Source organism: Halichondria panicea, chromosome 7, assembly GCF_963675165.1.
Source record: "Halichondria panicea chromosome 7, odHalPani1.1, whole genome shotgun sequence".
NCBI lineage: Eukaryota > Metazoa > Porifera > Demospongiae > Suberitida > Halichondriidae > Halichondria > Halichondria panicea.
The window spans coordinates 231,268-254,565 of record NC_087383.1 but is presented as its reverse complement, the minus strand read 5'-3'; the positions used below and the strand labels follow the sequence as shown (position 1 = coordinate 254,565).

At 43.7% G+C, this 23,298-nt stretch overlaps 5 protein-coding genes across 5 annotated transcripts; 3 read left to right on the top strand and 2 right to left on the bottom strand.

The window, feature by feature from the left end:
- Position 1: 1 nt before the first annotated feature.
- LOC135338336 (myosin-2 heavy chain-like) lies at positions 2-6,670 on the bottom strand. The gene is made up of 5 exons (XM_064534433.1): positions 6,551-6,670; positions 6,142-6,365; positions 5,608-5,895; positions 3,934-5,503; positions 2-3,834 (listed from the first exon to the last, which is right to left on the bottom strand). The coding sequence occupies exons 2-5, from the start codon at positions 6,335-6,337 to the stop codon at positions 240-242; spliced, it is 5,649 nt and encodes a 1,882-aa protein (XP_064390503.1). The 5' UTR covers positions 6,338-6,365; positions 6,551-6,670; the 3' UTR covers positions 2-239.
- A 25-nt stretch (positions 6,671-6,695) lies between these two features.
- Positions 6,696-10,344, top strand: LOC135338341 (sorting nexin-2-like). The gene is made up of 12 exons (XM_064534439.1): positions 6,696-7,127; positions 7,354-7,627; positions 7,767-7,845; positions 7,967-8,045; positions 8,169-8,282; positions 8,594-8,687; positions 8,859-8,995; positions 9,059-9,127; positions 9,362-9,505; positions 9,638-9,718; positions 9,774-9,845; positions 10,018-10,344. Exons 1-12 carry the CDS (start codon positions 6,777-6,779, stop codon positions 10,066-10,068), a joined length of 1,545 nt encoding a protein of 514 aa, XP_064390509.1. The 5' UTR covers positions 6,696-6,776; the 3' UTR covers positions 10,069-10,344.
- A 423-nt stretch (positions 10,345-10,767) lies between these two features.
- On the bottom strand, positions 10,768-17,111 carry LOC135338339 (lon protease homolog, mitochondrial-like). Its single transcript, XM_064534436.1, has 17 exons — positions 16,595-17,111; positions 16,455-16,543; positions 16,286-16,405; positions 16,046-16,194; positions 15,822-15,949; positions 15,676-15,737; positions 15,443-15,572; positions 15,114-15,281; positions 14,880-15,016; positions 14,499-14,637; positions 14,168-14,290; positions 13,762-14,028; positions 13,325-13,582; positions 12,781-13,116; positions 12,427-12,624; positions 11,088-11,126; positions 10,768-11,016 (listed from the first exon to the last, which is right to left on the bottom strand). The coding sequence occupies exons 1-17, from the start codon at positions 17,012-17,014 to the stop codon at positions 10,870-10,872; spliced, it is 2,910 nt and encodes a 969-aa protein (XP_064390506.1). The 5' UTR covers positions 17,015-17,111; the 3' UTR covers positions 10,768-10,869.
- Positions 17,111-20,566, top strand: LOC135338340 (probable ATP-dependent RNA helicase DDX59). Its single transcript, XM_064534437.1, has 13 exons — positions 17,111-17,826; positions 17,877-17,952; positions 18,015-18,134; positions 18,240-18,386; positions 18,520-18,734; positions 18,832-18,960; positions 19,013-19,116; positions 19,180-19,246; positions 19,372-19,524; positions 19,579-19,626; positions 19,777-19,910; positions 20,199-20,315; positions 20,431-20,566. Exons 1-13 carry the CDS (start codon positions 17,191-17,193, stop codon positions 20,480-20,482), a joined length of 1,998 nt encoding a protein of 665 aa, XP_064390507.1. The 5' UTR covers positions 17,111-17,190; the 3' UTR covers positions 20,483-20,566.
- A 25-nt stretch (positions 20,567-20,591) lies between these two features.
- LOC135338926 (T-box transcription factor TBX6-like) lies at positions 20,592-23,255 on the top strand. Its single transcript, XM_064535020.1, has 4 exons — positions 20,592-21,283; positions 21,512-21,785; positions 21,939-22,218; positions 22,357-23,255. The coding sequence occupies exons 1-4, from the start codon at positions 20,691-20,693 to the stop codon at positions 23,253-23,255; spliced, it is 2,046 nt and encodes a 681-aa protein (XP_064391090.1). The 5' UTR covers positions 20,592-20,690.
- The last annotated feature ends 43 nt before the right edge of the window (positions 23,256-23,298 follow it).

Below are 23,298 nucleotides of genomic sequence, written 5' to 3'. Positions count from 1 at the left end.
ATTTAGAAACATAATTGTAAGAATTATTATAAGGCAATAAAAACGATATTAGTGGAGAGGATAAAAAAGGGTTAGCCTTTAATTAAGTGCAGAAGAGTGTCATATAAATCAAAATATAAAGCACGAGGGAAATTACTGCATGGGCATACCATGAGCCCCATAATTATATATAAAAAACCGTTGATAACACATACACACAGAAAATAGAATGCGTGCGTTCAATCCATAATCCTAATAGTTTAACTGAAGTTCTCCAGAATGAATGGTGCCTTCTCCACCACATTAGAGAGCAGCTTGGACACATATTCCCCCAGTCTCTGTGACTCCTCCTCCTTGTCCTTGAGCAGCTGGACGAGCTTGTTCACATCAATCTCTTTGCCAGACTCCGCCCTAGGGAGCTGGGGGGTGGACGGCTGGACAACGGTAGTGTGTTTCTCAACCTCTAACTTTCGTAAAACAGTAAGTAGATGATCACGCTCCGTCTCTAGCTCTGTACGAATTTTAGTTTCTTCTCTAAATTGCTTTTTAAGTTGTTCTAGTTCAATCGAGTTTTCAACTAGTTCCAGTTTCACTCTGGCTAGTTCAGAAAGATTTGATTGGTGCTCGCTAATAGCTTCGTCGGCAGTTTTCAGTTTCAGTTCAAGATCTCCAACTTGTTGTGAAGCATCAGCTAACTTGTTAGTCTTAGTGCGGAGATTATCCTCCAAGGCGCCTATTTTGGAATGCAGCTCAGATAATTCAACTTCTGTTGATTTCAATATGCCCACTTCCTGGGTTAGTCGATCGTTCTCTTTTACCATTTCTGCCATTTTTTGCTTCTCAGTCTCCATTGTGTCCTCACGCTTTTTCAAACTTGTTTCAAGTGAAATTTCACTTTTCTTTGCGACATCTAGTTGCTTCAGAACATCACCATTTTTCATCTTTTGGTCTGCAATCTCGCTGGTCAGTCGCAGAATCTCCACCTCTTTCTCGTTACCAAGAACGCTCAAAGACTTCTTCAGAGCTTCTTGTGCTGCCAATAATTGTTCCACATTACTTCTTGCTTCCGCGAGTGATCTCTCAAGTATTCTTATCTTGTCCAGACGACTGGTTTCGTTCCGCTTCAGTTCTCCTATTTCCTCGCTCAAACGAGACACACTTTCATTCTCTGCCCTGAGGCGTTCCGTGTGTTCCTTCTCAGAGGCTGAAACAGACGATTGTATCTCTTTCTGACATTCTTGAAGCTGGTCCACAGTTTGCGAGAGGTCATTGTTTTGAGACTGTAAAGCGTTGATCTGTGTCTTTAGTGTGCTCACAGCTGCCTGAGCCTCCACTAAAGATTGCTGAAGTTGGGTACACTCTTTCTGTCGTAGATCCAGAGTCACTTTCAGTTTCGCTTTCTCTTCCTTACACGAGTGAAGTTCCAAAGAGGTTCGTTGTATTTTAACCATTGCATCATCTAACTTTTCCTGGGTCTCTTTACACAGCTGCTGCACATATTCAGCCGCCTCCTTATACTCGGTGAACTGTTTGCGTTCCGTTTCCAAGGTTCTGTGGGCAACCTCCAAATTAATGTCAGCTGCTTGTACTTGTGCCGAGAGTTTGTCTACTTCCCTCTCACTCTGTCTCAGTTGGTTCCTGAGTCGGGCTGACTCAGAACTTAAAGAATTACTCGCTCCTTCTTGTTCTGCAATGACCGCCTTTAATCTTGAAACGTGACCATTTAATTGTTTATTGAGCTTGTCTACTTCTTGGCCTTCTCTAAGCGATTCGTCGAGACGCTTTTGAACTTGATTTCTTTCTTTGTTAACTTCATCTAGCGTTGTTTGTAGCTGAGAGGAGAAAGTTTGATACTCAGCACTGCTGACCACGGCTTTTTGTAGTTCCTCCTTCAGTTTAGTTACATCCAAAGTTAAAGAGTTGCCTTGTTCATGTAATACGGACATGTCTCGTTTACTCTCGTCCAATTTCTGTATAGTAATGTTCAGTTGTTCCTCGGACGATTCTTGTTCGGATGTTTTCGTTGTTAATTGGTTAGCAAGGTTTTCCAGCTCTTCCTTTAAATTCTTAATATTCTCTTGTTTATTCTTGAGGTCGGATTGCGTGTCATCGAGCTTGGATTGCTGTTGTTTCAACATGAAGTCCATTGAAGCTGCCATATCTTCACTCTGCTTTTTGGCTCTCTGTAAAGAACGAACTTCATCTTGAAGAGACGACTTCATTTTTGCCGAGTCTTCCGTTTCAATTTTTGTTTCTTGTTCAAGTTTGGAACAGGTTAGTTGTAATTCAGAAGAATTTTGTTCGCTCTGATGGAGTTTTTCCGTGAGTACATCAACTGTCCCCTGCAGTTCACTTGCTTTCTTCTCCATTTCTTCTTTGGCTACCACTAGTGAATCACAATCAGCTCTAGAGTTACTTACTTCTCTTTGTGATGCTTCAAGAGATCTTTCCAATGACACATACTCTTCTTTTGACTGTGACAATTGCTGTTTAAGTACTTCGACTTTCTTTTTACTGTTTTCCAAATCTCTAGCGTTTTCCTTCGAGCTTGTCTCTAGTTCAACTTTTAGAGCACCTGTAGATTGCATTTCTTTATTGAGCTTCTCCATGTCCTCAACTCTCTGCTGTAATTGAGTTGATTCATCAATGGCGTTTTCAAGATCTTGGAAGAGAGAATCTTTCTCCGAGTGTGAGCTTCGTAGTTTTTGTTCCAATCGTACTTGCTCTGACTCAGCAGATTTTAGGGACGATTCAAGCCGTTTATTCTCCGTTCTAAGCCGTGATAGTTCGTTATTGAGTTTGGCGGCGTTTCCACGGAGATCATCAACTTCATTTTGCAGACGACTCAACGTGTGTTCTTTGGCTTCAAGTTTTGCCTGGGTGTGTCTTAGACCAAGACTGAGAGATTTGCTGTTCAAACTTATAGCTTCTACTTCTCCTTTGTAGCCGTTTAACTCATTTTCAATCGCCCGCTTCTTGGTATCTGATTCTGCCAGCTGTTTGTTAGCGGCATCAGCTGCCTGCTCCAGGTATCTCAATCGAATCTTTGTTTCACTCTCTTTTCGTTCGGCTTCTATTAATAAGTTCTTCACTGTTTGTAATTGAGACAAAGTTTTCTCGTGATCACATTTAACGGACGCAGCTGACTGATGCGAGTCTTTTGTCACTACAGAAAGTTCGCCTTCTACTCGTACCAACCTAGATGTCATGTCTGATAAAGATTGCTCGTATTCTGAGGTTTTCGTAACAAGTTTAGAAGTCAGTTCATCAATGTTTGTTTCTTTGGTGGTAATGTCTGATCTAAGTTGAGTACTTTCAGATTTCAATTGTTTCAGTTCTTCAAAACATTTCAGTTCAGATAGTTCCTTTTCGGAAGAAGCTGTTTTTATTTTCTCCAACTCTTGTTGTGCAGTATTAGCCTCCGAGCGAGCAACTTCACATTTCTCTTTTGTCACCTCCAATTCTCGTGTCAACAGTTTGTTCATATTCTCGTACGATGCTGTTCTCTGTTGTTCGTCCGTTGCTTGGTTTTGTAGCGTTACCAATAGCGATTGTAGGTCGACAATGTTCGGCTGTATTTGAGCCACTTCTTCCTCATACGTTGAAACTTGTTGCTGGAGTTCAAAGTTCTCGGCTTTGACCAGATCACATTCCATTCGTACACTTTCCATTTCAGAATGACATTCGTCGAATTCATTTTCCAGTTCCAAACACGCATGTTTAGATTCGTCCAGTTGATCTTGTAAATCGGTAATTTCCAATTGCAGGCTTTCGTATGCAGTTCCCTCACCAAGTCTTGGGATTGCTTCGCTAGTGGGGAGGGTGTGGTCCGTGGTGGAGAGGGTGTGGTCAGGGCTGAAAAAAAGAAATATTAAAATACAATTACAGTAGCCAATAATCAATGTAACAAAAATAATGTTAAAAATCGTACTGTAAGTTATTAACTATACGCACCTGGTGTGGTCCGTGGTGGAGAGGGTGTGGTCAGGGCTGGGGACTGAAACGAACTCGATACCTTCAGTTTCAGAGTTAGCAATAGACGATACAGTAGCTGTGAAGCTCTGGTACATTGTTTCATCTTCTTCGGGTAGAGAAGTTGCCCAACGAGTTCCTCCATCACCGCCACGCTTTGGCTTTGCTGGCGTGCTGTGTAGTATTATATCCAGTGACGGGTCGTGGTCTCGAGCGATTACAATCTGTATTCTGCCTTTCCTTTTCTGTAAAAATCCTGTAGCGTTTTCTTGATGCAGTCCTCGACAGGAAATGCCGTTAATCTCTAAAATTTCATCACCTGACCTGATCTTCCCCGAGGCAATACTTCCTTGTTTAACAGCCTTGACAACGAGACACGATAGCCTTGAAGATATGGGTAGTTCTATCTTTGAGTAGCTAAATCCGACATCTGTGTCTTCGGCGGGTTTGGTAATCTCTACAGCTGTGATATGACGTCCGAGTACCTGTTCGAATAAGCAAGGGGTCAAGGGGTCGTCAGTGCATCGATTGGAGTCTCCCACTTTTGAAATATTCCTCGAGTCTATAAATTGCTTCTTTCTCATTTGCTGGCTGAGTTTTTTCTCCTCGCTCAGAGCTCGTGTTAGTGCTGTCAGTTGAGAGTCTTTATCAGTCAAAGCTGTTCTTTGTTGTAGTGCCAGTTCTTGTTGCTGTGACTCGAATTTCTTTGCGGACTTCATCTCGTGACGAAGATGCAATACTTCAGATTCTTTATTGATAAGAACAGATTGCCTTGAAGATAATTCTTTTTTTAGTTCGATAAGTTCTTCTCGTTTTGCCGATAGCTCCTGTTCCAGTTCAATCCTTCTGACTCTTTCTCGCTCGAGGTTAGTTTGCACTGCGGCTAGTCTAGTGTTGACAGATACGGAAGATTGCGATCGAAGGTCGGAAATCAATTTATCTTTCTCTGCCAAAGATTTCTTGTATTTAGAGACGTTCATAGAGGGTTCAATATTCCCGGTGAGTTCACTTAATTGTCTCTCGGCCTTTTTTGCTTTTGCCTCCCAGCTGGCTAGTTCAAGAATTGTTCTTCCTTGCACGTTTATCTTGTCTCGAAACGATTTGTTTTCCGTCTCCAAAGATGCAATCAGACCTTGCATTATGTCGAGGATTTGGCTTTGCTCAACGATTGCTTGCTCTAGAACCCTCTCTTTGTTCATAATCGTGCAACCGCCCTCAGGCCTGGACTCTAACTTGGTAGCTAGGTTACGAAGAGCTTCGATCAATTCAGAATGCAGCTGTACTCTTCCCTTCCCCAGACTAGCCTCCGAGATATAATCGACTTCTGAGGAGGATGACATAATAGTAACTGGCTCAGAATCTGTCGAGAAATTATGAGCGGTTGTTTCAGCAAGAGGGGGTGATTTAGAATCTCCCGTTGTTACTAAGGTCGTTACTAAGGGATTATCAGTTCTTTTTATAGTTTGTTGCGGTATCATTCTCTTTCTCAAAAACAATCGGCAATCTTTGCGGGCCATTTTGAGGGGATGATCTCCATCTTGAATCACTCGTTCTGTGAGAGAAAAAAGAAATATATTAATACAATTACAGTAGCCGATAATCATTGTAACAAAAATAATGTTAAAAATCGTACCGTAAGTTATTAACTATACGCACCTCCTTCCGCTGTTTTCTGCACCAACTCAAACTGATCACATGACATCTCATGTGACTCATCCAGCGTCATCCGAGCGAGAGCAAGCTGTATGACATCACTTGTTGTCATACCCGGAGATATAATCAAGCTTTGGAAGGTTTCGAAATTTTGATCGATTTGATGATACACTCGCACGAGCCCAGTAGCAGGGGGTGGGGTGGACTTATACTTGAGACTGAATATAATCGTCTGAGCGTTGTCTCCTGTGATCAAGTTAGACAAGGTGTCCCTGTCTTGTAGCAATTGTTCTGAAACATAAAATATCTTATTAATACAAAGAGAAGGCTATTGCCAAGTACATGTATGCCGTGGTTACACGATATGTACATGTACATCAATCTGCCATCGGCTATTTGCCTCAATTAGTAGGTAATGTGTTTACATTGTTCAATAATTAGACCACTCCCAAACAACTGGATAGCTATACGACGAGAGAAGTAATATAGAAGAGTAGGTTGGACTTGTAAGCATCAATCATCGAGTTAGGATCTCACCGTTTTGTTCATGGGGGGTCCCTCTACTCATGATTGCCCACAGCTGCAGTCTCCCCGGGGGGTCTCGGCTGTTGCACTTATCCAGCACCTTACACACTACACTGTGAGCAGTGGTTCCAGATCCAATGATGATGTTCATGGACTTTGTGCGCTGTTGGAGGACAGAAATGTTGACCTTTATTTTAATACGGGCCATCTTTTCAGTAATAGTCTCGATCGATAATCTGCATGGGCAAAACTGTTAGAAGACGTATAAGTATTACATAGTTATGTTGCCATGTTAAGAATGTATGAAATAATTATAACTGGTATAATTTGGAATGTCGAATTTCTATTTTGCAAGCTAGGTGTGGCTAAGCTTAGCTAGGTAAAGTTTACTCCAGCTACTTCATTGTATTTAATGTTGTACCTTTCCAATGATGTATTGTTCAATATATAACCAGAGATGTCTTCTTGGATGGCTTGTTGGCTAGTCTTGACACTCTGATGACCCTTGAGCTTGAGCTAGCTGAGCTAGTGAGCCCCTCCCCCAACTTCTGCACATAACACACCCCTTCTTTCACGTGACATTGGATACTCTGCTAACTAGCTAGCTCAAAATAAAACAGCATACAGTAAAGCTTCCAAACGCTGCTATGGACGGTTCTCCACCACCAGTAGACTTTGAAGAAGATGCAGAAGCGTCTGCATCCGATGAAGAGCTCGAGCAGTCCCCATTTTTGGACCCTGAAACCTCGGCGATGGATGCAATCGAGCCGGAGCCAGACTTGCCAGTACCAACTACTGATGTCAACTTGTTTGATGATGAAGAAGACAAGCCTCTCTCAAAGCCAGTAGAGCCAGTAGTTGTGGAGACAGCCCCTCCTCCCACGATAGAAGCAAGTGCGGCTGACGAAGAGGAACCTGTTCAGGCCAAACCTTTAGTGGAGGAGGGGCAAGGCTTTTTCGATGAAGAGCCACCAGTCGGCAACAAGCCAGCTGAACAGGTAAGAAACTAACCAGCTTTGAATACTAGCTAGTGAAACTTGATTCTGTAAAGCCCTATGCTTGTTATGATGCATTGCATTGAGCTAGGTAATACACATACACGTAGATGAACTGTCATCCACACACTGACAAAAAGCTGCTATTTAATGTCACTCTGTGTTAACATAACTAAGTACATTCTTTCTTGATTGGATTAGCTACCTCGTTAACCCCACCCCCTCTTAGGCAATGTCGTCACAGGAGGAGCTAGAGGAGTCGGAGAGCGGAGATACGTTTGAACTGGATGTTAAGGTCATGAACCCTGAGAAAGTTGGGACTGGGATGTCCTCGTACATCGCCTTCACCGTAACCACGACAACCACGATGCCACAATTTAAACACCCCGAGAACAGTGTCAAGAGGAGATTCAGTGATTTCCTCGGCCTGCACCAGAGGCTGATGGACGCTCACCTTGCCAACGGACGTATTGTCCCTCCCGCCCCGGAGAAAAGTGTGATGGGTGAGTGGTGGTGTGGGTGGTGAGTGGTGGTGTGGGTGGTGTGGGTGAGTGGTGGTGTGGGTGGTGTGGTTTACTCACTGATTCTACTACTGTATAATGCTTACATGTGCATAATGTTATTACCTGTATTTCCATGTAGGCATGACAAAGGTGAAGTTCTCTAAGAGTGAGGAGAACACAGTCGAGTTCATTGAGAGGAGGAGGGCCTCCCTGGAGAGGTATGCTACCATAGCTACATAGCCACACCCCCTGCATAGCTACCCCCTGCGTGTATTTACTTCCACTCTCCTACTTACACGTACACACTGTGACCATAATACCATCACCACAAAAATGCAGGTACTTGAATCGCCTTGCCAACCATCCTGTCCTGAGGAAGGACGAGAACTTCAGAGAATTCCTAGAGAACCCTGCAGATGTGAGTGTGTGTACTGAGTAGTCAGCCATAGACACAGAATAAATTGGTCTTACTCAACTAAGCTCACTAGTGTACAGCTACATGTTCAGTGACTGACCCCCCCCCCCCCCCCCCCCCTTTCAGTTGCCCAAGGCATCGGACACAGCTGCCTTCAGTGGTGCCGGGTTCATGCGACTCATGAAGAATGTCGGAGACTCCTTTGCCAAGATTAGCACCAAGAAGGCCGATGTGGATGCTGTGAGTTTCTCCCCGTAGCTATAGAGCTATTACCAGTGAATCTTTAAGTACTATTTTTTATCCCTAACAACCAATATAGACCAACCAGTCACAGTATTGTCTTACACAATGATCTTGCTAGCCTCAATATTGAAACACATTTTAATGGCTCAGAGGTGGTTGCTATTTAGTCTTAGTTCAGAAATGGTTGTACAGATGGAGGTAAACCAAATCTTAGTTCGGAAAGGTTCGAATGTATAGCTAACTGAACACTAAACACATCGGAGAGTCCAGTGTGTGATATCACGTGTGTTGTTCTTTGTCTCCTCCAGTGGTTTGATGAGCAGCAGCAGAGTTATGAGCTGTTGGACAGTCACTTGAAGAAGTTGCACCAAGCCATAGAAACCATGATCAGCTGCAGAAAAGGTACACACCGTCGATACATAATTATAACTGTGTTATGTAAAATTATGTCCAATAAAATCCTCATTGTACATGTAATAGCTTCCTGTACTTTGCTCATAGCATATTATTATGTACTGAGTCAGCTACATGCAGTGCACGGTCTACTAACTCTGCCCCTCCCCTTTTCTGCAGATGTGTGTTTGTCCACGAATGCGTTTGTGAAGAGTGTTGCCACACTGGGGAATGTTGAGGAGAACGACACTCTCTCAAGAGCTCTCTCACGTCTGTCCGAGGTCGAGGAGAAAGTGGAAGGTTTTCATCAAGAGCAGGTGAGTACACGTCCTGTATGTGAGGCTGGTTTGTACTTTGACCCCCTCCCCTCCCTACTACAGATTCAGAAAGACCTGTTCATATTTGGAGAGATGGTAAAGGACTACATTGCCTTGCTCGGCTCCATCAAAGTGAGTCTTGAAATTCTTTCTGGCCATAGGGAACCTACAAGTAGTTTAGAAACTCACTTCTATTTTGTACCACATAATTATGAGTAAGGTTGTTGCCCTACAATCAGTGTGTCTACACACTGAGACCTATAAATTTGTCTTTTACAGATAATCCAAGTTCACTGTATCTGTATATTTTTAGATAGTGGTGTAGAGTTTGTCCTTGTCCTGTAATGAGTGTGATTCTCCCCACAGGAATCATTCTCCATGCGTGCCAAGCTGTACAACAACTGGCAGAGTGCTCAGAGCACACTGGCTAAGAAGAGAGAGGCCGAGGTCAAACTGCAAGTGAGCGGAAAACCAGAGAAACTGGCCCAGATCAAACAAGAGATAGAGGATGTGAGTGAGGGGGTTGATGTCCTTGTATTTCGGAAGTTACCTTTATAGTCAATATTATAGAATGTCCGATTTCAAAACTAAAACTTTAGTTAAAGTTAATCACAATATTCCTTTCACTGCCTCCATTCTCAGTGGGAGGGTAAAGTGGAAGAAGGACAGAAGAGCTTCGACAAAGCCTCCAAGACACTCAAGGCAGAAGTGGAGCGATTCGAGGTAAGACCCATCATCCTCAATTATTGGCCGCCCTCAAATGCTGTTTCTTCCCCAGGCAAATCGGTCCAAAGAGTTTAAGACAAAGTTTGTGGCGTATCTTGAGTCGATGATGCAGATGCAGCAAGAGGTGTGTAAACCACACCCCTACCACACACATACTGAATACTTCCTTGATTGCATGTGCTTCCAATATGTTCACAAAGAGTATTTTTTCGAACCCCGTTAACACACCACACACCCACACCCACACCCACACCACCCACACACACACACACACAAACACACACACACACACACAGTTGATTCGAGTGTGGGAAGGCTACCTGCCCGATGCCAAAGCAATAGCTTGAGAGACTCCCACTAAAGACATGACTAGAGAACCATATGTACTCTGTCTTTCAAATTGTGGAGTTGTTGTAACAACTCTAATTAATTAGATAATTACTATTAATTTTTTGATTAGCCTTCTCACTTAATTTTTTTTAGGAACTTGATTTGTGTACAATGCTGGTAATTTTTTTAGAAACACTTGATTTGTGCACATGCAGGTACGAACGTTGTGTCCTTTTATAGCAGCTGGGATTTGTTACGATACGATTGTCTGGCAAGTATTACAATTTTCCATGTCCTTGGCAATTACATGCAAACAAAATATAATAATTATACATACACACCGCAAACAATTACAAAAGAGGTATAAGTAATATTAAAACACTATACTACTGAGGGATCATCTCTCCTTCTCCTTTATCTGTGATGATCAAACTAGTAAAAAAGTGGTTCGGCCGGCTTCCCGACCTTCTGCGCAAGTAACCGGGGTCAGACATCATTGAGGAAATAGGAAATTAAATTACCAGTGAGATCAAGATGGGTACACCAGTTAAGCATGCCGGAGTCCCGATCACCTACACTTCCGCTCCGAAGCCCCATGCAGTAAAGCACACGTACATGCGACTGCAACGGAAGTTACATAACTTGAAGAGTGGATCTAGTGGGCGTAAGGTCAATGGCATCGATCGTTTTTAAGGTCGATCATTACCCAAAAATGGTAATTTTCCATGTCCTTGGCCAATAATTATTATTATACAATATACTTTCCGCAAACAAAGAAAGAGGTTGGTTATACATGAACTCTAATTAAATGGTTCTCTTTAGTTTGAAAACAGAATATCAAAAACGTCCGAATAATGTTCAACGAAGTGTACTTCCACTCCCTCCTTCACAAAATCTGGCAGGTCGTTGAAGTCTCGCTTGTTGGCCTCAGGCAAGACAATACAGTGAACACCCGAGCGTTTCGCCTGCAGGGAGAGGTGAGTAATTAAGTGATAGAAATGTAAATAATAACAATGCTGGTGACATTATTACTCACAGCGATAGTCTTTTCTTTGATACCACCAACTGGCAAGACCTGGGACAGGAAGAAAACACATTCTTATTGTCACTCCTAGTTAATAGTCAGGTAGTCAAGACAACCCAACAATGGCACGATCATACTAAAGCTGATACGTGAAGACTGCCCAGGTAATAACTACAAATAAGAGCATACTTATTATCAGGAGAGTGCACTCATGTTATTGAACAAGTATAATAACGTACCGAGAGTTGACTCTTTAAATAGAGTTGTGATAGTCCAAATTTGATGTTTTTTTAAAGAGTAATTCTTAGAACTGTTACGTGTAAGAGAGGTATAGGATGACTACACCTAAGAGTAGAATATGCGTCTATGTAACCTCCGCGGTTGCGGTTAGCCTGAGGCGCAAAGCCGAGGGAATCTAACCGTAACCAAGGTGGTTACTAAGACGCATATTCTACGAGTGAGTGTGGTCTATCTAACTTGGACTTCATTGCGCATGCGCAAGGCGTGGTTATAAAAAGCCAGGTTTGGTGCGTAGCAACAGAAATTGAATTTGTGCGAGCTGGATCATGGACGCTGGAGATCTGTGAGAGACACCAATTGACAGAAAAAGACAAGAGAACTTCCTGCAAATTATTTGTCACTTCCTGTAGAATATGCATAAGAATAATGTGTCCACTTCCAGTAGAATAAGTACCTTCTTGTAGATTATGCTTCCATGTAAATCTACTGTTTTTAGCCAATCAGATCAATTACAGATGATGTAATGTAGTCTAAGTAAAGGGGTTGGAGTGTAGAGGTAAGAGAGGTAGAGAGAGGGGATGGGAGACATTAGACTTGTGGAAGTGAGGAATCCCACAAGTGTAATGTCTTCCCAGATTGTGTTTGTTTGTTTATTTATTGCAATCAGGCCTCCAATTTAGCCTAGACACAAGTGTATCTAGCTACTAGCTACTGGAGGGGAGGGCCTTCCAAAAATTTATATTAACAGTGCAATACACACTACACCAAGAGAATAGAAGATGGTATGATTCATGCATTTTATAGGCAAGGCCTCCGTGAGATGTTTGTGGTAAACAAAAGAATGGGAAGTATGCCTACATGTAATTATGAATATAGTTAATGCTGGTTAATAGTATTAAGTGCAGAATGTTTGTTTGGAGCACTGCGGGTTCCTTATATGAAAATGCAGCACACAAAATCCATGCGAGGGGCGGGCGTTAAAAACCGTATACATGTAGCATGTAGGTATAAAGTACTGGAGTGTCCGCTGTGTTAGAACAACGAAAATTGCCCAAAAGAGTGTCCGGGTAATTAGAAGTGTCCAATAAATTAGAAGATATACGGTATATACCTTGCCGGTGAGCGAGACCTCTCCAGTTAGAGCCACATCCTGTCTGACTGGTTTACCAAGTGAGAGGGAGAGGAGGGCGGAGACAATTGTCACCCCCGCACTCGGCCCGTCCTTGGGTGTGGCCCCCTCTGGAACATGGAGATGGATAGCAGAGGAAGAGAGGAGCTCATTCTCAGGGAATTTGTCAGCTAGAAAACACTGAGTTGTGTGTGTGTGTGTGTGTGTGTGTGTGTGTGTGTGGTGTGGGGTGTGTGTGTGGGGTGTGTGTGTTGATAATCGTGTGCAAATACATAATTATAGATACAAGAAAATATCTCTCTCATAATTATAAACAAGTTGTATTGAAATGTATACCTTAGCATAAGTGTAGGCAATCTCAGTCGATTCTTTCATGACATCACCGAGTTGCCCGGTAGACAACAACCTCCCCCCATCACTGCCCTCCCTCCCATCACTCTGTGCAGCTGTGCGTGGCGGTGTAGTCAGGGCAGTCTCGATATAGAGGGTGGAGCCACCCATGGCAGTCCATGCAAGTCCCATGACGACTCCAGGGGGTGTGGTCTCGTACATACGGTCAGAGGTGAAGATTGGATTCCCAACAAAGTCTTTAAGATTGTCTGTAGAGACAGCGATAGAAGTGATACTAGGGTCTTTGGGTTCGACTAGTTTCAGAGCAGCCTTGCGGAATATCTGCGAGAGGAGTAGGGGAGTACAATTCAGTGATTGAATAGTAATTATAAGCACACCATTGGAACAATCATTCTGAGAGCTATTGAATGCATCAATTAGTTTTGAAATTGGACAATCTGAACACAAATTACGGGCTCTCAAAGATAGCTACCAAAACAACCCAAAACAACAACCCAAAACAACAAGGCTATTTTTAATACGTTTGTACCTTTTCAATTTGCTTCTGCAGGTTTCTAACGCCACTTTCCCGGCAGTACCACTTGATGAGTGAGCCAACCGAATCGCCTGATACAGTCAGCTGATCTTCATTAATCCCCGCACCCACTCTTGCCTGGGGGATCAGATATCTCTCAGCTATAGCGAGCTTCTCCTCGGCAACGTAGCCAGATACTTGAATAGTTTCCATTCTGTCATATAGAGGGCCTGGAATTGTGTCCACGACATTGGCAGTGCATATGAACAACACCTGCGTGTGTGGAGTGGGCGTGTGTGGAGTGGGTGTGAAAAGATTACACACAAAGGTTTGGAATGTAATTCTGAAAATCCACCTCTACATTTATAAAATTTTAATTTTATTGGCTACTAGTACGAAGTGTTAAACGTTATCCATGAGATAATAAAAACAACCATTTATATCTTGGCCACCTTAGACAAGTCAACGGGTACATCGAGATAGTGATCTAGGAAGTTGGCATTCTGTTCCGGGTCGAGTAACTCAAGGAGGGCAGAGGACGGGTCCCCAGTCACCCCCCGGCCAATCTTGTCCACCTCGTCAATCAGGATGAGCGGGTTCTCTGTCTGCACTTTCTTCATGCACTGGACGACTTTGCCGGGCATAGCACCAATGTACGTGCGTCTGTGACCTTTGATCTCGGCAACGTCGGTCATACCCCCCACACTGAACCGGAAATACTGCAGGGGGGGGCATTTTACGTGTTCATTTGAGTATGACAAATCAATTAATTAACTTCTAATCTATAATTACGTATAAGAAAGTCAAACTAAATATGTACATGTACGTACTTCGCACTCTAGTGATAGTTGACCACACCTTTCTGTTGAGAGCTCGTGCTATGGAGCGAGCCACGCTGGTCTTGCCCACTCCAGGGGGTCCAGTGAAGCAGAGGATCTTCCCTTGAGCAGAGTTGTTGAGTTGGTTCACAGCAATGAACTCCTACACACAATAGAGGTAGCTAGACACAACGATATGAATGGAATGGCGACAGATAACATCATCTTTCCCTTCACAACACTACAACAGCTAGGGCGTGTGCTACTTGTATCCCTCACTGTCTCTCTCTTCCCCATTATCCCTAACTCTCAGTGAACTAACAACTACAACTATTGTAGCCAGCCACAGACATGGAGTCTAACCCACTCACCAGTATCCTGTCTTTGATGTCCTGTAGTCCGTAGTGATCTTCATCCAGCACTTCCCTTGCTTGCTGGAGGTCAGAGTTCTCCTTGCTGTACTTCCCCCAGGGCATGTTTGTTAGCCAGTCAAGATAGTTACGTGTTACACTGAGCGGGAACCGAATAATATACATGTATATAATTATCTTGCAATCGGCTTTTGTTCAATAAATACATAAATCCATACACTATTTAATACATGCAGATACCTCCTATTCTAACACACTAGCTTACATTACTTAGGGTAATAGAAATACACACACACACATACATTGTATTATTAGGATTTCAAAATTAACGGCCATTCAAGGTTGATGAAAGTATGACATTGTGAGGTTGCCTGTACCTACCTAAACTCAGCGGAGTGGTTGTCGAGATACGAGAGTTTGCTCAGCTCCTCCTCAAACACTTCCTGCACCCCCTCAGGCAATATGAGATCCTTTACACGCTCACGAAACTTCTCAGAAATGGCGTCCTTGTCATCTTTCTGGGTGAAGGAGAAAGAAGTTAAGAACAAAACTTTACGAGTCAAAAAGTGGGCTTTGAGATCTACGTAGAGGTAGACGCTTTTTTACTGCACTTACCTCGAGTCCAAGCTCTCTCTTGATTATCTTGAGCTGCTCTTGCAGGAAGAATCTGCGTTGCATCTTATTGACCTTCTCTTCGACCTCTTTACCAAGCTTCTGTTGAAGGGTGGCTACGGCAAACTCTTTCTTAAGCAGCTCCAGGGTGAGCATCAGACGCTCGGGTACCTGTGTGTGTTGTACATGTGTGTGTGTGTGGTGTGTGTGTAGTGTGTGTGTGTAGTGTGTGTGTGTGTGGTGTGTGTGGTGCTTTCGGGAGGTCATAATTAACTAAATATCAATAATTAGGATATTTTGTACGTTACATGTGTAGCTAGCAGCATACTTACGTCCATGCAGGCGAGGACAGACTGCATTTGATCCGAGTCAGCACTCGTCAGAGCAGCCCCGAAATCAGCCAAGTGTGTGGGAACATCCACCACCTTCTTTCCTGCCTCCACCAACTGCGCTAAAGACTCCCTATTGTAGCATTAGAGCAGAAATCAGAATAAGTTTACGGCTGCTCAAAATATATCACTGCATATCACTGCATGTAGTGCAAAATTACAAAAGTAAATAGTACCTGTATAAAGGATTGAGGGCAATGATATCTCTGATGGTCTTGATCACTTCAGCAGACACAGCCTAAAAATAAACAAAACAGTATACTGAGTGAAAGTTCTGTAACTAACATGAGGTTTTGGGTATGGCAGCAGAGCAAATGTATACCTTTGTTTCTTGTGTCTGCTCGAAAGAATTGTTTGTGAGATTTTCAGTTCGGACCATGAGTATTTTAGGTTCCCCATCGGACGCTGCCTTCTCATCATCCCCTCCATCAGGTTTAGGAGCATTCTTTCCTGCAGTGCATGTACAGCATCATGTGAGCTATAGCCAGACAGCTGCACAGTACAAGCACACCCCCTAAAGCACATACAACCACACAATGTACACACCTTTCTTTTTTTTCTCTTCTTGTTGATCTACTGCATCCGGGGAAATGAGTTTCTCAAGGATGCTTTTCCTTGGTTTACGCTGTTTCTTTTTTTTTTCTTTTTCTTGGCTTTGTTCCACTTGTACCTCCACTGGACCCGTTACTTTTATCCTGGTGGGGGGTACAATTAAAACATCATCCGTCATGTTCCAACAGGAATGTTCCTAATACAACAACTACGTGAACCCCACACCACACCTACCTTCGATGTCCCTGTATTATCATTCTCATCTTGTCCCCCACCTCATGAAGCTCGGTGATCTGAACAAACGTACCCACATCATAGATCTCGTCCAGGCTTGTAATGATATCATTCTCGTTGCTAAAGGAATAGACTAGTCAAATAATGCGTAATAATAACACACGACCACCTGTCATCTTTCTTGAGAAAGGCTCCGGCATAGGGCATATTTAACTTGACCTTTTGACGAACAATCTTCATCAAATCCTTGTCACTAATCTGGAAGGACAATAGATAATTAATTCATTAATCTGTGTGTCACTTTCACACCTCAAGTATCTTGACAAATCTTGGGAATATTGGATTTCTTGCGATGGCCAGAATAGGCACTTCCGGAAAGTTATCAGGTAGTGAAACTGGTGCAATGGCGTGCATCTTGCTGGCTGGGAGGAGCTCTATCCCGAGTACCCCGCCCTCTTCCTCCTCTTCTCCGTCGTGCCCCTCCCCCTCATCACCACTGGACGAGCTGCTCCAAACCCTCACACCTCCACTACTAACCGTCAGTAGCTTCTTGTACCAGACGGACATTGATTGAGATCCATTTATACAGAGAAATGACCTCGAGTTCGAGTGTGATAGATGGGTCCTGCCTCCGCACTGTAGGCTGTGTAGCCGTCTCAGGTAGCCTGCGGATTGAACAGACGAAGAGAAAGGTCTTGATAGAAGTGATCTGAGCAGTGGGAACACCATTTGCCTTGTAGCTTATTAGCTTTTAAGCTTTTACTGCCGAGTTAATTGTGCCACGTGGGTGGGCTCTTAATAGAAGCAAATTAAATGGGCAATAATTGGAACATTATAGCTAAGATAAACAAGTGTGAAAACTCTAGCTGTTTGCTCTAACTAGCTTGCTTTTCACTCACAATTCGATGTTTGTACCAAGAGCCGTGTCCAAGAGCTCCTATGGAGAACAGAAGAAGAAGGCTGCAGTAAAGAGAGCAATGGTACAAACTGGAACTACAGACGACACTCAAAATACAACACCACTGGATATGGATAAATCCCTTGCCAATATTACTGAGGAGGGAATGATGAAAGACGCTGTACTGAGTTATACTACTCCACCTGTTAGATCTACCGTGGACGTAAGCAATGATGTCATAACTGAGGAAAAGGTCGGTGATGATGATGAAGAGCCGATAATATGCTACAGTAAGCAGCAGAGGTGGGCGGAGTCTGGTGAGCCTGTGTGTGTGGTGTGTGGGCGGTATGGTGAGTATATTGTGGACAGAACTGATCACGACGTGTGCAGCTTGGAGTGTAAAGCCAAACACCTGCATCTGCTCGGGTTACCATTGACAACAACAAACAGGGAGGTAGGAAAGAAAGAAACGGAGGACAAGTCAAATGCAAAGCGGGGCATGATGGTTCAAATAAAAGATGTGGAATCAACCAAAAACAATTCGTTAGTTATTACAGAAAAAATGTGTGAAGGATGGACGTACAGCGAAGATGCTCTTATTACAGCCATGACAGACAATCAAGTGGAAGCAGTTAGAAATAAGGTTTGCATAATTTTGTATCCATAATAAATATATTTGTTCCAAACGTACAGTATTCAGTTTCTGTTCGAGGAGGAGGTGCTCCTAGACTAATCACAGAGTTCAACCATCTTGGATTGCCCACTCAAGGTAGTGACCCACGTATAATCTCCCACTGCATGTTTATCAGCTTTTGTGTATTACCACGGCAGTGTTTGGCAACCTGAAGGAGGGAGGGTATGTGAGCCCCACCCCCGTACAGATGCAGACAATACCAGCTGCCCTGTCAGGGAGAGACCTCCTCGTCTGTGCCGCCACTGGCAGTGGAAAGAGTTAGTAGCCCACCGTACATAGCTATAGACGTACGGCCAAGATTTTAGTAGCCAAGAGTGATTAATGGCGATTGTACGCTTACTATTATTTCTTGTTCCTTGCAGCTCTCTCGTTCCTCCTGCCCCTCCTCCTCTCTATCCTCGGCTCTTCAACCCCTCAGACTCGGGGGGCACACCCCAGGGCACTCGTACTGACCCCCACCAGGGAGCTGGCCATGCAGATAGAGTCACAGGCCAAGGAGATCATGAGAGGTACCTAAATATCCCCCTCTGTTTGCAACAACTTCTCTATAGTAGCTTCAATAGGGTTAGAAAACAGTCTCATAATTTTGATCAAACTTGCACCTGGTGTGTGTATAATTATAATTATTTTGACTGCATACAGGTGTCCCTATGATGCGTACAGCGTTGATTGTGGGTGGTATTCCAGTCGCCCAACAGCTGCACAGACTACGCTCTGGAGTGCAAATCCTCATAGCAACTCCGGCGAGGCTCAATGACATCATAACGCATCACACATCCGATATTGAGTTAATGGACGTTGAGATGTTAGTGGTTGATGAAGTCGACTGCCTCCTACAAATGGGCTTTGAAAATCAGGTAATGAAAGAAGTGGGGGAGTAAGGAAGAATTGGAAAGCTTTGTTTTGTACTGTTAATGGTAGTTATATACATTCTCTGTTTCTGGCTTTTTTCAGTTTTGTGAAATTGAAGAACTTCTTCCCAAGAGCAGACAAAATTTGATGTTCTCTGCAACTATTCCTCGAAGGATTGAGAAAATGGCTTCTGAACTGATGAACAGTCCACTCTTCATCACCATCGGTCAGGTGAGTGCTTCTCTATATTTCATCTTTAACCTTTGAGTGTGTGTGTCTTCAGCCCAGTGTTCCCTGTGACTCCATCAAGCACACTGTCATCTGGGTGGAGGAGAACTCAAAGAGGAAGAAGCTACTGGCTTTGCTTGATGACACCAGGCACTTTAAGTGAGTCTCTCTATTATGCTCTATTATGCTTACAGAGTGCCCAATTTTAATTGATTTCTATAGACCACCTGCAGTTGTTTTTGTGAGCTCAAAGATGGCAACCTTATTATTGGCTGATGCCATTTGTAAGGTAAGTCTGTGAATTTTTACTGCTTTATTTAATCCATAGCTGGTTTTCCCTACATTATTATTCAGTATAATTATATTCACTTCATTCTTGTACTATTTTGTTTATAGTTCAACTCTAATTTACAGACTCGGCCCCATCTCTCCACAGTTGGTATCCATGGCGATATGGCACAAGAGCGCCGGAGCGAGATACTGAGCGGGTGTCTGGAGGGAAAGTATTCCGTTGTCGTAGCAACCAACGTCCTGGGGAGAGGATTGGACTTAGTGTCTGTGAAACAGGTGGAGCTATTTAACAAGTCCACTTGTTAATGGCAGCTATTCTCTCACCTTCAGGTTATAATTTTCGATATGCCAGCTTCAATTACTGAGTTCATACACCAGGTATGTACATGTCCCTACTTGACTGTCTCACACCTTGTATCCCTTCTCTTCTATTAACCCACGCACTCTCTTACCATGTAGCTCATGGACGTTCCTCTGTGTGTCAATAATTGTGTCTACTAACCAATGTCTACCATGCTATCCCTTTAGGTGGGGCGCTCTGGTGGACAGAGCTCTCCTGGCTCAGCCTACACTTTTATCAACAACAGTAACCAAGCTGTGTTCATGGACCTGACCACTCTGCTTGGGCCTCAGGGCACACAGCTGCCTTCCCAACTAACTGGGTAGGTGGGAAACTAGGGTGGTATTACTTTTTCACCTCACTTGAACTAACATTTTAACTGCTACTCTAATTGACCTAAGTGTATAGACTACAGAGCCTATAGTGGTCCCACTGTGTACAGCTGTAGGTGGTGAGTTATGTTTTGTCAATAAGGTTTGCATTTCAAGAAGTTAGGTTGTTCTGTGAAACAATGACTTAGTAGTTGCATGTACGTGAGTATGTCCTAGCTCATAATTATCACTGCATTGAATATTAGGTGTTCAATGTTCAGTGTACCCCCCCCCCCCAGCTCCCCACACCTCAGAGCTCAGCTGGACAAGAGGAAGAAACTTAGTGAGAAGGGCCCAGGGGCTAAGAGACGAAAGACAGGTGCCGGATGCTACCAAGACGGCTCTTATCGCAATAAGTAAGAATATAATATTAGCAGCACATATTTACAATAAACACTGGATATGCTGTCGGATTTCACGCTCATTTTTGTTTATGGATGTCATTTGACACGCTCTTGTTTATTGCTGCAGGGAGAGTCTAATTGATATGATCAAAGCAAGCTCCAAGAAACGAAAAACTTAACTCTATGCAACGATTTATAACTGTACTGTTGTTTGTTTGTGCATAGATAGTAGAGCGACTCTACTATCTATGGTTTGTGTGTTGTATAAATTTCAAATGCTGATTATTACTAATTAACATTTTTTCTTGTCTACATGCTGTACTATGTGGGCGGCTGCGCATGACACCTAGCGCTCTAATAATTTGTCCTTGATTGCACAGAGAACAGATGAGAAGTGTGGAATCTCTCAGCTGTGATTTTCTGCAAGATATGAGTCTTAACCTCTGCAGTGACTATAAAACAGCGGTGTGTAATATCACTCTTTATTTTCCGCAAACCGTCACCAAGTGCAAGAGTCATCTAATCTTCACCATGGATCCAAGAAAAACAAAGAACCGCTTTCCGTTCATCCCTCCAACGCCTGGCTACCCTCCAACCTCCATCCCCGGCTACAATGGACAGTCCAGCACCACTATACCTGTGCAGTCTCAGTCCATTTTGCCTCCCGTGGAAAAAGATGCTGCTCTGCAGCCAGTACCAGCCCTGCCCCCTCCACCACTGGCACCAGCTTTATATACACCACCCACGCCCATCGGTGTGGAAAGAAACGAAGCTGCTGCACACTTCAGGCTACCTCCTACTCCAAACTCTGATGAGAGCAGCCCTTCTAGATCTCCTGTCGGTAGGACCAATGGCAGTGCTGTCTCTATCAAGGATCCTCTCTACTCCAAGAATGGTATCTCCGCCACTCTCCTTGACGCAGAAATGTGGAACAACTTCTACAATGTTGGAAATGAGATGATTGTCACTAAGCCTGGAAGGTAATGCATCACTTATATACCGTATAGCGGGTAATTTTTGTTGATGTAAATTTTCGTGTTTTAAATATTCGTACAACTCAGGACCTAGAACATTTTATTTCGCAGTTTGTGCTCTACTGATATGAACATTTTCACCATACGAAAATAACTCGCTATTATAGAGTATATAGAGTATCACACTTTTTTATTGCGTTGCGTTTACTGTGATGTTTTAATTCTCCATTGCAGACGTATTTACCCTCCGCTCGTTGTGAGTATTCGAGGACTGAATGCAAAGATAGACTATACTGTCTCTCTGAGGATGACTTGTATGGATACGCATCGCAACAAGTTTGTGAATATGCAATGGGTGGCTGTGGGAGAATCAGAGGTAGCGCAAGACGAAACGAGGCAGATCTACATCCACCCCAACAGCCCAAAGTCTGGCAGTTTATGGATGAGGAAGCCCATCAGCTTCAAAACGTGCAAAATCACTCATCACCCGCGCTCAAAGGGTGGACACGTAAGTATTGCATGCAAAGCTTTTCTACCACTTTAATAACCTTAAAATTAATGCTGTTTCTGATGTATTCATCTAACTAAATGCAAGCCTTTTCTTTACCATTTGACGTTGGTTGACCTATGGATAATGATGTTGCTTTACTTATCACTACAGATTCTTCTCCATACGATGCACAAATATGTGATGGAAATAGTTTTGACCCGGATCGAATCACTTAGGCCCAGAGAGATAGCCACTATTCGGCTAAATCCTACAAAATTTGTAGCTGTCACAGCCTATCAGAACACGACCCTCACACAGCTCAAAATAGACAACAACCCGTTTGCGAAGGGATTTCGGGACCGCAACATTTTTCCTGTGACCCCCTACCCCATGTTCTCACCATCGTACACAGGAGTGGTTCCCAATTGGGACCACTCTATACCAATGCCAGGTATAATTTGGCCGATATAACTGTATTGAATCTCTAGTGCATATATAGTTTGTGTATTGTACGCTGGCTGTTGCATATTTATTGTCATTGCCTTTCCTTTACTTTTACTGTAAACTTGCATGTTTTTCTATGCCCCAGGTCTACCCGGTGTACAGTCACAAAATCTTGCAGCCTCCTCCATTTTGTCCGGTCCCAGCAATCTCTCCCACATCCCCACTGACTATCCCAGACTACCAGCTGCGGGCTACATCAGCAGGCCACCGGCACTCTCCCCACACTTAAGCATTGGCGTCAGACGACCACCAACAATGGATTTCAACAGACCACCCGCAGCTCTCCCATCAATGCAAATCAACAGTCCACCTGCAGCTCTCCCATCACTGGATTACAGCAGATCACCCGCAGATCTCCCATCACTGGATTACAGCAGACCACCTGCAGCTCTCCCATCACTGGATTACAGCAGACCACCCGCAGATCTCCCATCACTGGATTACAGCAGACCACCCGCAGCTCTCCCATCACTGGATTACAGCAGACCACCCGCAGATCTCCCATCACTGGATTACAGCAGACCACCTGCAGCTCTCCCATCACTGGATTACAGCAGACCACCCGCAGATCTCCCATCACTGGATTACAGCAGACCACCTGCAGCTCTCCCATCACTGGATTACAGCAGACCACCTGCAGCTCTCCCATCACTGGATTACAGCAGACCTGTACTCCCACCAATAAACTACAACAGACCCGTACTCCCACCAATAAACTACAACAGACCCGTACTCCCATCAATAAACTACAACAGACAATATGCAGGCCTAGGGCGCTCACCACTGGACTTCAACAGACAGGATGCAGGGCTCCCATCCATGGACTTCAACAGACATCTAATGAACTTCAACAGACAATATGTAGGACTCACAGGGCCACCAATGAACTACAACGGACCTCCCCTCCCCTACCCCAGGCCACCACCTCTCAGTCATCAGCCCGAAGAAGAAGAAGAGGAAGAAGACCCGAATTACATGGAGTGAGATCGTTGCCAAGTCGTTACTTCACAAGTTGCACAATTATGAC